General features: G+C 40.2%; 1 protein-coding gene across 1 annotated transcript; it reads left to right on the top strand.

The window, feature by feature from the left end:
• Nucleotides 1–312: 312 nt before the first annotated feature.
• Nucleotides 313–7,143, top strand: LOC131977741 (uncharacterized). The gene is made up of 4 exons (XM_059341167.1): nt 313–562; nt 1,043–1,145; nt 2,471–2,763; nt 6,983–7,143. The coding sequence occupies exons 1-4, from the start codon at nt 313–315 to the stop codon at nt 7,141–7,143; spliced, it is 807 nt and encodes a 268-aa protein (XP_059197150.1).
• Nucleotides 7,144–14,748: the final 7,605 nt, after the last annotated feature.

Below are 14,748 nucleotides of genomic sequence, written 5' to 3'. Positions count from 1 at the left end.
GTTTTATAACTAATTTCAGGAACAGGGACCACGACTTTAGCACTACCAATTTTGTGTGTCATATTTGGTTAATTTTACATATTTTTTTGTAATTTAACTTTTTTTTTTTTGTCATTTTACATATTTTTTTGATCATCTTGGGTTTTTTGTGTCATTTTGGTTAATTTTACATATAATTTTGTAATTTAACATAATTTTTTTGGTCATTTTGTGTCTTTTTTGTAATTTTACATCTTTTTTTGATCATTTCCGCAATTTCCGTCATACTACTCGTCAGACGAATACCGCACCACAACAACACTTACCCCCATCATGGAGCAGGAGATTCTCATCCATCCTTCAGACAACGAGCAGTTCGACGTGATACCGCCGACTCCTGAAGATGAAGAGTCCTCTCCATCACCCTTCATAAGATCTTATAAGCATCACCGCCCGCGGCCAAGGGTCCACATTCTCCAGCGCCCGCGGCTTTCGCCTCCCAAAGAATCCAGGGGAAGATCCAGGGGAAGATCCAGGGGAAGATCCCGCCTGCGACGTCGGAGAGATGCCACCTCTCCCTCGTGTAACATAGTTAATCAGGTATTAGTGATTCCACTTGCCATCTTTAAAAAAACCACAGGTATTGAACGCAGCACCCCTGGGGTTTAGTGTCGTGCACCCCGGGGGCAGCTGCATTCAGACCTTGTGGGGTAACGGTAAGGTTACGGGCTATGAGCTCCGTCTTTTTTCTTTAATATATTAATTTAATTTCACTTTATTTTAGTAGAAACTTAACGTGTCTTTTAATTTTATATTTTTCAGAGGGATGCACTTGTTTTATGTCATCAGGTTTGATTTTTGTATGTTATGTATGATTTTAGTATTATTGTGTTTATTGTCGGGCATTCAGACCTTGTGGGGTAACGAGGGATGCACTTGTTTTATGTCATCAGTTTCAGAATAAATGGCTGGATGCCAACTAGATGTCCTGGTCTCCATAACTAACACAACGCAGAAAGAGTATTAAGCCGCTACACTCGCGCTCACCTCCATCCCGCTCAAGATCCACCCATTCCCACGCCAGCAGCCATGACCGCCGTCCTCATCCAGCACGCCATCACCATCACTCCGACCGCCTCCCGTCCTCCGACATATCTCTCTGGACCGTAGCAGGTCTAAAGGAAGCCCTCACGGATCGCAACATCCCATTCCACCAGTCAGACAGAAAGCCTGCTTCGGCTTCTTGCGCTGCTCAGAGTTCACGACATCTAGCCTCAATTTCCGTCCTTCAATACACGCAACCTTATCTGACATTTCCATAAATTCTTCAGACACCATCATCTACCACCTCAGATGCAGCAAGACTAACCAATCCGGTCCCCCTCAACCAGTATATCTGTTCCAACTCGACTCATACCTAAACCCTTACGAACCCATCATCAACTACATAAATCAAAGACTTTCCATTGAGATGGTCCCCGTCTAATGTTGATGTGCTGATGTGGTTGACCAGTTATTGTTCCTCCTATGTGTCCTTGAAGGTACCATCAGCAGATTGCGGATTTGGAGCACCTGGTTCAGGCTCCTAAAAGGATAAAAACCCAGTTTCGACGCTGCTTGCTCTCTCTGGGCTGCACCCCCGCCAACAGCACATTCTCTTTGTTTGGTTTCTGCTTTGTTTTCACATTTACACTTCATATTGCTCACACATCCACATTTACATAACTGATGTTACTGACTTACACACTTCACATTTGTACTTATAACCTCAGTTGTTTAAGTTAATTTAGTAAATTTATTAATTTCTAGACATCTTTTGTGTCCTATTCCATATTTGTCATAGCCTAGGAGCCGGGTTATGACACCATGCACGCCTCACCTCAAGAACCCCTGTTCATTTCAGAAACAGGCGAAGTAGCTACTCAATTCTGGTTCCACCGCCACCTCCGTGATGTCCTAATCAGGTCCGGAATTTCCCCTGAGCACTATTCGGGGCATTCTTTTAGCGTCTGAGCCACCTAAATTACATGTACTTACTTGTATATGTCCTTGCTGGTTTGCCACTTATTTCGTAGAAAATCTTGAAAGAAAAACACTTGACGACCAGGTAGATTCGTATTACAGCTTTGTGCGGGATTTATTGTAGGTATCAAAAACAGATAGAGATGCCAAAGGTGACAGACAAATCCAAAGATCAGAACAACTCTGAGGAGACCACACCCTGTGTTGTCTTTTTTACTTCACAGGTTTGTGCGTTATTATTTGTGTAACTAAAGTTCAATGTCCTGTTATTTCCTGTTATGTTCCACTTTTGATATCAGAGCACACTTGGGAGGTCAGATTCCTATTCTGATGTTATCGTATCAACCAGAGCATCCGCTTCGGATATGCTAAGCTGACTTGTCTAATGAGTACTTCCTGTTACCAGATCATGCATTAATTTCTTATACTACATGTTTTCAACGGATTTCTATTGCACCCCCAATACCAGTCCGACATCAGAAACGCCCATATGCGCCTTTCGGCTTGAGGCACCTTTTGGGGGCTATTCCCGGGCCGAGGCTCGCCAGAGGCGGCTCCATTCCCCCAAGTTCCCAAAGCACCTAACCCTCAGAGCACCACTCTCAGATCTGCAACAAACCCCTTCATCCCTCTCTCCCTACCCCCTCATCCCCACGACCCCTCTCCCCATCCTTTACCCCATCAGTCCCATCATACCTTCCCCACCTTCCCCTCCATCCTCATCCCCTACATCTTGCATCCCATCCAATCCCTCTACCCTCAGTCAGAGAGAGCCCATCTTCACTTCACAATAAACAATTCCAAATTCATACATCTGTTGGTGTGGTCCCCGTTAGTGAACTGCTTATTCAAATATCAAACATAAACATAAAACAATAATAATAATTAGTGTGTTGCTATGCAACAAGGAATTCACATATCACCATAGCAGCACATCCAGCCTCAAGTATCACCTCAATGCTAAACATATAGCAGCTAGCGGCTAGTGTGCTAGCTAGCGTGGATTGTGTTTTACTTCAGAAACCAAAGTATTCTAGTTTACAGAAGGTCTACCTACCTATAGGCCACCTGGATTTATGAAATGTACTATATTTATAAATATGCTATTGCTGCACTTAATGGCAAAAATTGCACTGGTCTGCTGGACTTGAACAAAAATAATCAATATTTTTGTTGCTTAAGCTTATGTATTCAGTCATTATTCAATGGTATACTAAAAATCCATGTGAAAAAAATGACTTCTCACTGTTCTCAGGTCAAATATTTATATGCGATTAAAATGCGATTAATTTCGATTAATTAATTACAAAGCCTCTAATAAATTAGATTTTTTTTTCTTTAATCGAGTCCCGGCCCTAATATATATATAATAATAATAATTTGAGTGATTTGTTTCAGACAAAAAGTAGAAAACGCAGAGCTACAAAGTTTCTATAAAGAAATAAAGAACCAGATAATAAAAGTGTTACAGAGGAAATCTACAGGAAGAAACTTCTCCAGAGAAACCACACACACACAAACACACACACACACACACACACACACACACACACACACAGCAGCAGTGTGTGTGTGTGTGTGTGTGTGTGTGTGTGTGTGTGTGCGCGCACTCTCTCTGATGTGTCTCTGAGATCGCACAGATATTTAACAGCTCCAGTGAAATCACCGGAAACAACTGATGCTTTATATGAATATTTTATTCACACACACACACACACACACACAGTGCGCTACATATCTGTACATGCGTTAACAGCAGTTTGCATTGATGCAGATTTGTTATCTGACGTGTGTGACAGCAGAACAAAGAGATGATCTGTTGGATTCATAACACACACACACACGCACACACACACACACACACAGAAACACACACACACACACACACAGAATATATTCAGGGACTGCTCTCGTTTAGCGGTATGATTAGATATTTTATCAGCTTGCTTTCAATTTTAAAAATGTTATATTTGAATGTACTTCTATATGTTTTTACTAAATATTTTATCTGCTTGTTTTTAGTCTTAAATGTTTATATTTGAATGTCATTTTATATTTTTCTCTTTTAAATGTTTTAAATGCTTTTAATGTTTTGTGTAAAGCACTTTGAGTTGTCCTGTTGTTGAAAGCTGCTATATAAACCAGCCTGGCCTTCACCTCTCTGTTCCACAAACAGCTCAATGAAACCATATTTTATTGATATTTTAATCTATATTATGTTGCTCTGCGCGGTCGTGCAGGTGAGTTCAGGACAGAAACATTCTGACCTGAGCAGAAAATGTGTCTAGAAAAAGAAAAATCAAGCAGCTTCTTTCTTTTCTCTCTTTTGTGTTTGATTGTTTCTTTTATTAATAAATAACAGATTGTACATTTTTAATTTTTAAAGTTGTAACAGGTGTAATAAGCTGCTTCAGCCTTTTCGCTCCAAATGTCTATTATTCATTTTCTTTCACTGTTTACTTATTGTTTACTTTGATCAATGTTTTTTTCTGGTTTGCTTCTTCTCTTTTAATGACCGAAATAAACGGAAATTAATACGAATATGAATCTCTGCAGGAAACACTTCACATGTTCCAGAGCGACGTGACAAACACATTCAAAACGCTTGTGATGTTTCATAAATGTTCTGATTTAATCGAGTCCTTTTCCATTTAAACACACACTGAAGATGTCCTTCATTCTAAGTTCATATTTTCTATAATAACTTCATCAACATGCAGCAGCTCTTTGTTCCTCTCAGCTTTAGATCGCTCCACTTATAGAACATGAATATGATTATTATTATTTTATATGTCCAAGGTAACTCTGATGTGAAGTCATTCTCCTCTTCTCATAGACCCCTACGGATTCATCCTTTTCTTTATCTCGGCTCAAACAAAATGCAAATAGAAAAATAAAAAAGTGGATTTCTTTTCACTGGAGTCGCTCATGGAGTCACAGACGGAGGATTGATGTTGTTGTGGTTATTGTGCAGCTTCCTGCTCAGGGACGAGGTTTTTCTTTTTGTCTGACAATCATCGTAAACTTTAAAGACGCCTCGACTCTCCGAGGACGAGTTTAATGTGCAGCAAAGGCAAAGAGAGAGGAAGAGTTTCTTTCTTTTGTTCTCCCTCTGCAGCATATAGCCTCTATAGGTCCTCTGCTCTCTTTGTGCTGAGCTGATCAGGGTCCTGCAGCGCCCCCCGGAGGACCAACACACAGCTGCAGCGCTGACAGGAAGCCAGCTTCTTTGTTCCAGCTGCTGGACGAGACGAAGCTTTGTGCTGAGAACTGATTCTGATAGTTTCAGCACAAAGGATCCTCATATCCTCCTACAGGTAATCCCTCCGGTCTGCACTAAACACACACACACACACACACACATGCACACAAAAGCTCCATCTGTCAGCTCACACACACACACACACTCAGAAACACAACAATCAGATGTGATGTGAAACCATTAGACGTGTTTGGTTAAGACCTGATTCAGAGGGAGGTCGCAATTTTACAGTCAGTGAGCACACACACACACACACACACACACACACACACACACAGAGAGACACACACACACACACACACACACTCGCACACACACACACAGACACACACACACACACACACCCTGGGGCTCCTCTCTCTCTCTTCTCACAATCAAATTCAAATTGTTTATTCTTGCAATCTATTCATGTTAATGACTCTGCTGCACTACATACTGATTATCTCTCTGAGTGTGTGTGTGTGTGTGTGTGTGTGTGTGTGTGTGGGTGTGTGTGTGTGTGTGTGTGACCTTGAGGGTCAAGACATTTGCAAAATTTTTGTAAAGGTGAAAGGATCCAGATGTTCCAGTTAGACTGTGAGTGAGTTGAATATAAACGTGAAAAGGAGAAAGCGTCTGTGTCTCAGTATGTGAGGAGACATGAACCTCCTGGTGCCTCTCCATAATAAACACTATATTTATTTATAGAGAGCTGCTCAACATGTGACTCCTCTGAGTCTCTGTCACTGTATCTGAAGGATCCATTTAGCCCAGTTTACATCCAGAGAATGAAGAAGAATGGGAGGCTGACACACACACACACACACACACACACACACACACACACACACACACACACACACACACACACAGCGAGGTGTCAGGATGTCCCTCTGGGGACATGGACCAGGATCCTCCTGCTAACAGACTCTGTTTCTCTCGTCGTCCCTTTGAGGATCCACATTGAATCAGACCTTCATCTGATCTGGACCCAGGAGACACACACACACACACACACACACACACACACACACACACACACACACACACACACACACAAAGACGTAAAATGTCAGAAAAAGACAAAAATGACCAAAAAAAGACACAAAATAACAAAAATAGACATAAAATGTCAGAAAAAGACAAAAATAACCAAAAAAAAACAACAAAATAACTTAAAAAAAACGTAAAATTACAAAAGACTCAAAATAACAAAAAAAGACGTAAAATGTCAGAAAAAGACAAAAATTACCAAAAAAGACACAAAATAACAAAAAAAGACGTAAAATGTCAGAAAAAGACAAAAATAACCAAAAAAGGACACAAAATAATTACGAAAAGATGTAAAATTTAACAAGAGACATAAAATGATTTTAAAAAGACACTAAATAAATAAATAAAAAAAACATAAAATTACAAGAAAAGACACAAAATAACCAAAAAAAAGGACCTAAAATTACGAAAAAAGACACAAAATTACCCCCCAAAATTCCCAAAACAGGACAAAATGAACTAAGAAATATATAAAAATTACAAAAATCAGCGTCATAAAAGTCCAGAAAATGAACGTGTCTTTAGTAGCAGATCTTGTTGGTAATAACTCAACAACAGTTGGAGGATTGACATTTGGTATCAACATTCATGCTCCCCAGAGGATCATCCAGTGACTGAGGCTCCGACTGCTGCAGGTAAATATCAGATCATTCCCACGCTGAGTCAGCCTTCACCTGATCCCCCCAGAGACCCTCAGAGACCAGCAGAGACCTCCAGAGACCCTCAGAGACCCCCAGAGACCCCCAGAGACCCTCAGAGACCAGCAGAGACCCTCAGAGACCCCCAGAGACCAGCAGAGACCTCCAGAGACCCCCAGAGACCAGCAGACTATCAGGTGTCTGATGTAAAGACTTTATTATTATATACTCACACAGACAGCAGACTGATGTTAGTGTCCTGAAACTAAACATCACTTATTCCCTGTTGATGATGATGATGATGATGATGATGATATCTGGCTTGCTGATGTTTTAAGTTTTTAGTTTTAGTAGCTGTATGTATTTTATTGTTATGTGGAAGTGATTGTGTGGTGATTTACTGCATTGTTTTTAGTAGTTACACTAAATAATTTAATGTGCGTAGGCATAATTTAAGATTAATGATTCTATTCTATTCTATTATTCACATTGGATACTTCAGATATGTACTTAACTTGCATAATAAACAAACTTATTTAAACCCAAACCATGATTTTTCCCCTCTAAACATAACCAGGTAGCTGTAAGTGTGTGTGTGTGTGTGTGTGTGTGTGTGTGTTCGATGCTCATTGTTGCAGCTACTTATGTAACATGAGCTCTTTAAAGGATCACTATTGTTGTTTTATGTCCCAAGTGGACGTCTTTATCCATTCAACACACACACACACACACACACACACACACACAGGGGCGTACTATAGAACAACACATGCAGGAGACATTATGAAACAGTTTTTATGTGATTATTCAGCAGAATTAAATGTTCTGTCTCTGATTCTCTGTTGTTGTGTGATATTAGAACTTCACAGCCCTGTGGGGACACATGGAGGAGTTAGAGGAGGAGCAGGAGGAGCAGGAAGAGGAGCTGCAGGAGGAGCAGCAGGAGGAGGAGCTGTAGTGGTCTCAGCTCTCAGTAAGTTCCTGAACAAAGAAGAGACCCTCTACCACCCTGACCCCCTCTCCTGCTGTCTAATAAAATCAGAGCTGACCCCGAAGAATCCCTGTTAATGTTTACCACCTCCATCCCTCCATCCTCCTCTACTCCTCCATCCTCCTCCACTCCTCCATCCTCCTCCACGCTCAGCTCACATCAGCTGCCCACAGGGACGACGTGATATTTACACAAAGAAGAGGAGACGGAGCTCTCAGGGAGGAGCGCTGGAGAGGAGGAGGAGCAGGAGGAGGAGCAAGAGGAGGAGCTCAGATCAGATCAGGTTCTGGACTGGAAGGTTTAGAGGAGACCACCAGTCTGTTTCAGCCTCCAGTGAACAATCATCAGGCTCCACTGGAGAAAGAACGTCCTCTGATCAACCACTGTTACTGCTTTAACATCAGAATCTAAATATAGAGACAGAGTGTGTGTGTGAGTGTGTGTGTGTGTGTGTGTGTGTGTGCGTGTATCTGTGACTGTAACTGTAACTGTAATCACATCAAAGCATCAAAGCGTTGGTGTCGACCAATCAGAGCAGAGCAATCAACAGAATTAACAGCTGTGGAATCTTCTGGCACAGTGAAAGCAGCAAAAGGTGGACAGAGTGAAATTTCTGGCCTCGAACAGAAAGCATTTTTGGCAAAACCATAATACCTATCATTGATCCGACTTCACTTTGAGCGTCCTGAGTTCTTCCTGAACGTCTACATATGTTTAAGTGAAGAAAAATGAAGAAATAGTTTTGTTAGAGCGATCTGAAAAACTCTTAAATATGCTTTTCTACAGAAATCTTCCTGCGTTTTTAATATGGGAGCCAATGAGGCTGTTGGTGGTGTTGGTGGATCATCTGTGCGTCGTACGCCCAAACTATAACTCTGACAGCTTTACCAGAGGATTGTGAGGGAGAAGACTAATTTTCCTACGTTTCTATGTATACATTTTTTCTGTAGAGTGGAATTTGCGGCCTGGAGCGCAGTTTTCAAATTTATTTTTTGACAGTTTTTTCTCTCCCTCTACACTCTGGTGATGATGTCACACACTGTGACACGAACATTCCGTGCAATACACACCCATTATAATCTCAGAATTTCTCCAAAAATGATCATGGTCATTGAACAGGGATTGATTAAAAACTATATGACCGAAACGTGGATTAATACACCGATACACAAGACTTGTGTCTACTGTTTAAAGTTTAAATGGAGTCTCTTGGTAAAATTATGCCGGAGAAGTAGACGTTTGAAAATCTCCAATTATTGTTCTTTTCTGCTCATTTTTTTCAGCGTACCATTCATTTCAATGCAAAATTTTAGGCAGTTTTTCGCGACTTACGTCATGAAAAATTCATATTCCGTAGAGAAAAGTAATAGCACACCGATCCCGATCAAACCACACGTTTTGATATATAATAGTAGTATAATCCACAGTATAACATTAGTGCTCGGAGCTTAGCACCGAGTTAGAGTTGGGTATCATCTGCGTAGCAATGAAATTGTAGTCCACGGTGGCGTATGATGTGACCGAGGGGTAGCATGTACAGGATGAATGGGAGGGGACCAAGCACCGAGCCTTGGGGGACACCATGTGTGACTGGGATGATATGGAATTTGCAGTTATTTATGGAGATGTAGTGAAATCTGTTGGAGAGGAAGGATTTAAACCAGGAGAGTGCTGAGCCAGTGATGCCAATACATGATTGCAGACGACTGAGGAGGATGGAGTGGTTGATGGTGTCAAAATCAGCGCTGAGGTCGAGGAGGAGGAGAATGTTGAGGGAGCCGGAGTCAGAGGCGAGTAGGAGGTCGTTGGTGACTTTAAGTAGAGTGGTTTCAGTGCTGTGGTGAGTACGGAAGCCAGATTGGAATGTTTCGTAGAGCTGGTTGGAGTGGAGGTAGTGCTGGAGTTGAGCAGCAACAGAACGTTCTAGTATTTTCGATAGAAATGGGATGTTTGAAGTGGACCGCCAGAGTCTAGGTAATTAATGGGAAACCCTGTAAATGTTTCAAATATATCATGTAAAGAAAAATCATACAATCCGATTTTTTTCATTTAAAAATTTATACCATAGTAAAAAAAAAAATATATTGCCATGTCATTTAACCTACAACTCCCAGGGTGCATTTCACTGACAAACAGCCAATCACAGACTCACATTGTGTAGTGTGTTCCGGTTCCGGTGTTACTAACTAAAGTTGAGTTGAAGCTAAACTTTACAGTCTGATTAGAACCTATTTTATGTTTATTGTTGGCATGTCATTTAATTTGGTAATAAATATTTATCTTGCTTTATTATTTTGAACAATATGGACACTAATTGCACAGGGTTGTGTGTATATATAGGGGCATAAGTCACAGGAAGTGGTCAGTTAGAGGACGGGAGAATCTAAAAATAAACAATGCTAACACTAAATGTACGTTACTCAGCGGAGGAACTGAACAGCTTTTAGTCCGACCGAACACAGAACAAGACATTTTCAAATGTCACCACGCCCCAAACCAAAAGTTTCTTTATAATCTATTTTCTTCTAAGTGGGACCATTATTTACACATTAACATCAGATTGTCTTAGAGATTTTTTTTCGGAGGTAATAAGTCAAAGAGAAGTCGTCTCATGGTTTACAGTTTTTCTCAATTGCTAAAACACTAATTATTCCTGTTGTGTGAATCAGTTGCTCAGTTGTCTAAACTCCCCGAATCAAACATCCTTTTGACAAAACCATAAACTATCTTCATCTAGTAAAACACTATTTGTAGATCTCAGTCATTCCTTTTGCAAAACTCTAAATACAATTCTCCTGCAATAAGACACAGTTGTCACTGTGATGCATAATGGAAACAACAAGTGACAAAACATGAACACAAATGAAACACAACGGTCATCCAGTGAACACAACGATTCAAAATTGATCACACTTGTTTCTCTTCATGTCAAGACAACATGACATCCAATATAAGCCAGTTCAGAGTGCAGCAGGTTGGTCCTGCAAGCTCATGACAACAATGGATCAAAGACACAGAGGACAAGAGGAGGGAGAGACAAAGAGTGGAAATTTTGGGCTACCATCATTGACCATGTACTATGTACTGGTGCATGGCATGACCATGAGGGAGGCAGGACAAAGACCTGTTTTTTTTTGTTTGTTTTTGTTTTACCTTTTACAGTACATTGTAGGCTGTACACTTTCATTTGTGTTTGTCAGTTTCAGGCTGATTATTTTCACAGTAGCTATGTTTTAATGCAGAGTAAATGCTGAATCCACTGAGTTGTGCAATCTTCTTTTATTTTATTTTATTTACTTTTGAGATGCAAAATGCATGTGGTATACTTAAATGTGACCAATAAACATTTCTCCATGAGCTACATGCCTTCAACACTGAGTTTTCAATGTTTTGGTGTAGTGTGTAATGACTGCTCAGCAGTTTTTCTATTTTGACCAATTAGTTCAAGATGTGACAACATTGTTTGGTTTTGAGAACAGGTCAAACTATTTTGAGGTGATGGGATGGTTTTGCTAAAAGAATCAGAGGTTTTGTGAATGTAGTGTGAGAAAAGAGTTTTGTGCTTAGAATTCTGATTTTAATGAATTCTGTGTTTTAGCAATTGAGAAAAACTGTATTATCACTTTCTGGGCTCAGTTTCATGTTCATTCATTCTGGATTCATTTTTCCCTCTTCTGACCGTTTTCTTCTACACAGCAACAGCGAGCAGCCTGATGACTATTGTAGTTTAACGTAAACCTGGAAACTGACGGTCACTTCACTTTTTGTTTTATTAATGGTTCCTCTGAGATCATTTGACAGCAAATTTTTAGAAAGCATCTTTTAACAAGGAAGTTAAAGTGCTTTCCATTATTTACCATCTAATGTTACCATCTGATTAGACACAGAGTCATTAAGACTACATGTTTTTCAGTAAGTCATTGCTGTCGAAGTGACTCAGCTGTTTGTCTCTGTTACAGTTGGAGGTTTGTTGTGTTCGTTTTTCTGTTTCTGTGAAATCACAAACTGTTTCTGTGAAATCACAAACTGTTTCTGTGAAATCAGGTGACTACAGGTGTGTCCCTCCCCTTTCTGCTGATACATAACATGTTTTCTGTTCTCTTCCTCCTCAGCATCAGAGACCAACAACACAGGTAAGAACACTTTCAAACAGGAAAGATGGGATACTTTAAAATGTTAAGGTTTGGATGAAAAAAACAGATATTAATGCAAAAGAAAATGTATTTGATGTATTTATTTGGTAAAATGGATATATATCATATGGTATGATAGAAAAACGTTGAAATGAAAGAAGCTGAAGTTAAACTGAGAAATATTTTCTTCAATTACATTTTTACTCAAAATTCAGAGAGACTGAACATTTTATTCTCATGTTCCCAATCTGTGCTTTTATTGATTTAGTACTTTGGCTTAAATCATCTTTCAGTTTTTACATTAATCAAATTCTTCTCAAATTCTGTTCTTAAATGTATCACTTTAAAATAGATTTACAACTGATACACTTAGTTACTTTTTTATATTTCCATACACACTTCTTACACTGTCATAGATAACAAACCAAACCTAAAAAAGTACCTTCTTGGCCGTGGAGATAACAACAGTACAGATAATAGATACCAGTCAGAGTTCAGCACCACATCCTGCTGCTCATTCCTACAGCGAATACTTTTCCGCTCCACCTGCCAGCCTCTCCCACCTGATCAGCCAAACTTTAACAAAATCTCAAAGTGGTAGAGTGTGTCAGCTAAGGGAACCAAATACCTGCCAGGTATGGTATGTGGAGACTGTTCTTTGATCTGAATGGTGGCGAGGCGGATTATAAAACCAGGGCGTTGCACTCAGGGTGGGAGGGAGGGGAGGTGGACGGGTCAAACAACCAGGATTTCCAGCATTTACATAATTTATTTCCTCTTGAAACTTTCTTTTAGAGCCCAACCAGGAACTGGTACAACTGGTTTAGCCCTAACCTTAGACAAGTGCTGAAGGAGCACTAACCAAAGTTTTTTTTTTTTTATAACCTTGAACTGTACGTGTATGTATAATGACATGTGTGCTGTTTTTGGAACTATGCACTCTGTACCGTGAGCTGCCTTCTGTAATGTTGGAGAGTGAGGGAGTTTGTGGATTTGACCCATTTAGGCCTAAAAAATGCCCGTAAAACCTCTGGGCAATTTTAAAATCAGCCCCTAAAACCTGATTTTTTTCTGAAAATTCAACAGGAGTGTCAACGCTTCCTACTAAGTAATAGATTTTTCAGCCTCTGTAGTAGATAGAAATGAAATTCAAAAAGTATTTGAGAACTTATACCTGTGGCTTTCATGACAAGTTGAGTTTATTTGTCAAAACCTTCAATGAAGTTTTTTTTTTTTCAAATCAACGTGTTGCATTGCTACACTCCCACATGTATTCTGATGCATTTCATTGGCCAAGAGACCGAAAATAGGTGGAAAAAACTACAAATACTAGAAAATGACGTATCCGCTTTCCCGGCTTTAATGGTAGAATAACGCAACACCGCCCCCAGTTTTAATGGTAGAAATGCAGTGTTGCTTTCCCGCCTTAAATGGGTAAAGACATGATTTATTTTTGAGAAAAGTTGCTTTGAGTTGCCCGGGCTGTTATTGATTATATATGAATAGAACTGTGACTGAGCATTTCTGAGGGCCTTTGAGTCGGCCTTCTGGTGTTCAGGGTAGACTAGCCTGTCCACAGTGAGTCCTGAGACCTTGAGACGGCGTTTAAAAACATGACCACCTGTCCACCCTAGCTGCCACTGATCACCAGTCAACACACTATATAAACCCCTGCATCGTACACACTCACACAGATTGTTTGACGCTCTCATGCAAGACTTTCAGCACATACCTTCTGACTCTTCCTCGTTTCCCGGTTAACGATGTTTCAGTCTTCCTGTTTCTGCGACTGTTTGGCGTCCTCCTGCATCGACCAGGTTGAGTGAGTTTACCTGTATATACTTACAGGCTGCAGCGTCGGCTGCCTCGCTCTGTTGACTGTTGTGTGTGTATGCTGTCAAACCCACCTCACTATTCTCACCTGTTGGACGGTTGAGTTCATCTCACCTGGGTCTCCTCAGACCCACAGAGACTGTGATCTGTTCTGCTGAATTGAACTGTGCTGCCACTTGCCTGTCAGCTGATTATCTCCTGCCGTATATAAACTGGTCTGTTGTCAGTTGAGCTGCAATTGGGCACAAACTTTACCTGTAATAAGGTAGAGTTTACTGACTGTTTTTTCTTTTTTCACAGAACATTTAAGGAGCGTCCTCCTTCCGCTGTTACCATGGCAACGTGAGTAACTAATGTTTCTAAAACAGCACAGTTTCAGTTTTGATTGTTTTATTCCAAAAATGTGATGAAACACTGCTGGATCAAATTAACTACGTGATTAAACAATTTATAATAAGAGATTATAATTAGACTGAAAACTCAGTTTAACACAATCGTGTAAACAGTTAAAATTAGGTCCTTTAAGAACCAGAAAAATGTTTTTGCTGAAAATGTTAAACAGACACAAGTAGAAGTTTAAAGTGCTCGTCTGGTGAGTGAGCTTCTTACAAGTTATTGATACATACTACTAAATCCACGATAAACCTATCGGGACCTTATTACGGTCCCTGGGAGCATCAGGTTGAGAAAGGAACTGTTTTCACAGAATGATAGTATTGGAAACTATACTATGATATCGGTTCAAATGTGAGTTCTGTAATACATCAATGATGCTATTTTCAATCCCTTCTCATGGATGTAGCCTTGGCCTGGGGGAAGGGTCGTCAGGTGGTCCCCAACCTTCTTAGAGTGTTTCGA

This window comes from Centropristis striata, chromosome 9, assembly GCF_030273125.1.
Source record: "Centropristis striata isolate RG_2023a ecotype Rhode Island chromosome 9, C.striata_1.0, whole genome shotgun sequence".
NCBI classification, from domain to species: domain Eukaryota; kingdom Metazoa; phylum Chordata; class Actinopteri; order Perciformes; family Serranidae; genus Centropristis; species Centropristis striata.
Note: the sequence above shows the minus strand (reverse complement) of the source record. Positions and strands in the feature narration are given on the sequence as shown.